This window comes from Montipora foliosa, chromosome 13 (genome assembly GCF_036669935.1).
Source record: "Montipora foliosa isolate CH-2021 chromosome 13, ASM3666993v2, whole genome shotgun sequence".
Taxonomy (NCBI): domain Eukaryota; kingdom Metazoa; phylum Cnidaria; class Anthozoa; order Scleractinia; family Acroporidae; genus Montipora; species Montipora foliosa.
Genome location: NC_090881.1, coordinates 41,584,700 through 41,587,199, shown reverse-complemented (window position 1 = coordinate 41,587,199; position 2,500 = coordinate 41,584,700). Strand labels below are relative to the sequence as shown.

At 38.2% G+C, this 2,500-nt stretch overlaps 1 protein-coding gene across 2 annotated transcripts in view; it reads right to left on the bottom strand.

The window, feature by feature from the left end:
• LOC137982359 (proto-oncogene tyrosine-protein kinase receptor Ret-like) overlaps positions 1-2,500 on the bottom strand; it is a 36,943-nt gene that overhangs the window by 16,495 nt on the left and 17,948 nt on the right. For both annotated transcript variants that reach the window (XM_068829461.1, XM_068829462.1), the window contains one exon: positions 2,024-2,112. In XM_068829461.1, coding sequence (XP_068685562.1) covers positions 2,024-2,112 — 89 coding nt within the window. The remainder of the gene's footprint in view (positions 1-2,023; positions 2,113-2,500) is intronic.

Below are 2,500 nucleotides of genomic sequence, written 5' to 3'. Positions count from 1 at the left end.
GTAGCAGATGGCGCAGTGTGCTGAAGAAACAGTTGAAGATGTCCAAAGAGAAAATCCAGAACCTGGCAGAGGACAAGAGAGCCAGACGGAAGGGGCGCACACATGGAAACAACCGGCGACCACTCATACCTGCATCCACTGTGGCAGAGTTTGTCGCTCCCAAATTGGCCTCACCAGTCACAGCTGAAGCTGTTCCAGCCGTGGAACTACCGCGGCATCCAGCTAGGGAGCATTATCATCCATGGTCGATACTGACCGACTGAGGACTACTACTAAGAATAATTCACGTATAAATGTCTCATCAAATCAAGTCCTATTGGTGTCGAAGACGTACAATAATCTTGAACAAATTCGCTAAATTTGCTACTAGTAACAGTTTTCGCTACATCTGCCCACACCTAACATACTATGGATGGCAGTTGAGGTATTTTCCAATTTTGTTGTGGAGCCCATTGTGATGTCTTCATATTATGCTACGTGTAACTCAGTAGGTAGGTAAATAAAAGTGAAAGATGCAAGGAGCTTTCAACTTCTGAAAGCACAAGTGATATTAATCCTTAATTTTACGAGGACGAATTGCAATTACTTGTTAATAACATAGAGGGCAAAATATTTCTTCAAATTGTTGATCCACCCCGAAAAACAATCAGCCAAGCGGAGTCAACACTCGTTCGCTCGCAAGCACAGTAAACAAACAAACAAACAAACAAATAAGTCAACTACTTCTTTATGTCCAAAACGAGTACAGATGAATGCTATTTATATCTAAAGGAGAGAAGAATTTGAGTTTCATTCCTGACCAAATGCAAATGTAAAGCTTGAGTTTATATAATTCACCTGTGCTTTTGAGGTTTCTACCCCTTTGAAAATAAGAATCCACTTAAAAACACGCATCCGTAAAAAGAAGCAAATGGTTTGTCCACAGAAAGAGCTTCTTCCACCAAGTTTGAGCTACTCGTTCCTCCCATAATGGAAAATGTTCTGAGACCTTTTTTGGTAAGCTGCAAGATGCCTTGGAAAAAACGTGAAAGCCCTTGACGCGTGGAATCATCGTTGTTTATCAACCTCACCATCTCGCTACACCGGGTACCATGCAAATCGATCCAAGTTTTAAGCTTTTCATGAGAAAAATATTTTGCTTTTCCTCTTATCATTTAAAAATTCACCTTCCGGAGTATCTAGTAATTGATCTTTTATGGCATTTTAGGGAATGCAGCGCTTATATATTCAAAGAAAAACTTCGACGAAGACGAAGTTGTTTTGCTGAAAATGAAGAAACCAATTGAACGTGGAAGTGGTGCGTTCAGCCAATCAGGGGCGGGTATTTCTGGCCTTCGAACAATCGCGAGCGAGTAATTTTGATCTCTTCACAAGGAAAATTAAGAAATTGCCCAATCAGCATTCAGTAATTGTGCCCTCTATGTTATTAGGTTATTAGGGCAGTAGACAGTTCGATTCTGCATTTCAAATGACGTGAAAGCGAAATGCTGATCGCTTTCCAGAAAGTTCCATGGAGAGAGATGACGTTGTTTGCATTCGCGTTCGCTAAGCCAATAACAATTCGCGCTCGTTTGTTTTTGTTCGATAAGCCAATTAAATGTTTAGCATTTTGTTTACGTTCTGTTTTTACGTTAATTTTTCAAGATCATATAAAAGTCGCTCTATTAAAAATGCACGCTGTAAACTAGCTAGTTTGGCCGGCATGTTTGACACAAGTATACAAGTATTGATTAATACTATTATTATTATCATCATCATCATCATCATCATCATCATCATCATTATCATTATTATTATTATTATTATTATTATTATTATTATTATTATTATTATTAAAACGCGGGTTGCACCACAGAGTTTCAAATTGGCATACATGGAGCGTCGTACGGTCGTACGGTGATCAAAACCAAATTTTCTCACACAGATTTGTTACCATATTCTTGTACTAGTGGCGCTCCGCTATAAATATCAAAAATGATGGCGGTTGAATCCTGTAATTCACTTGGATAGTTAATGTTATTACCTCACTCTGAAGCGTCTTCCAAAGAGAATCTTTGTTTTCACATTCTCCAATTATGCTGATTGTTAAGTAAATATTATACCCTCCGATAACTGTAATAAAATCGAAAAAAAGCCTTGTCAAAAGAAGCTATATACTTATAATTAACGTTTGCTTTAAGTACAGCACAACTATGCTCTGGATACCAGCTGAGACACTAAATATTTGGACATGGACTTAAATTTTGATATCTAGCTGACGGGTAAAGAAAGTTCTGAGATTGTTGTATGTTATATAAAAGCCTTACTTTAAAAATTGCCTTTTACGCTTTCCGATCGTTAAACTCGAAGATTATTAGCAAAAAACTTTTCACCTCAGTCCAAGAACCCAAAAGGAAAAACTAAATGGCTTGTAACTTACAAGCAACCGAGCTTTCTGAATCACTTCCCACGTTATTCACAGAAGTACAGGTTTAGAGTCAGCCCGTCGAGTCTGCACTCT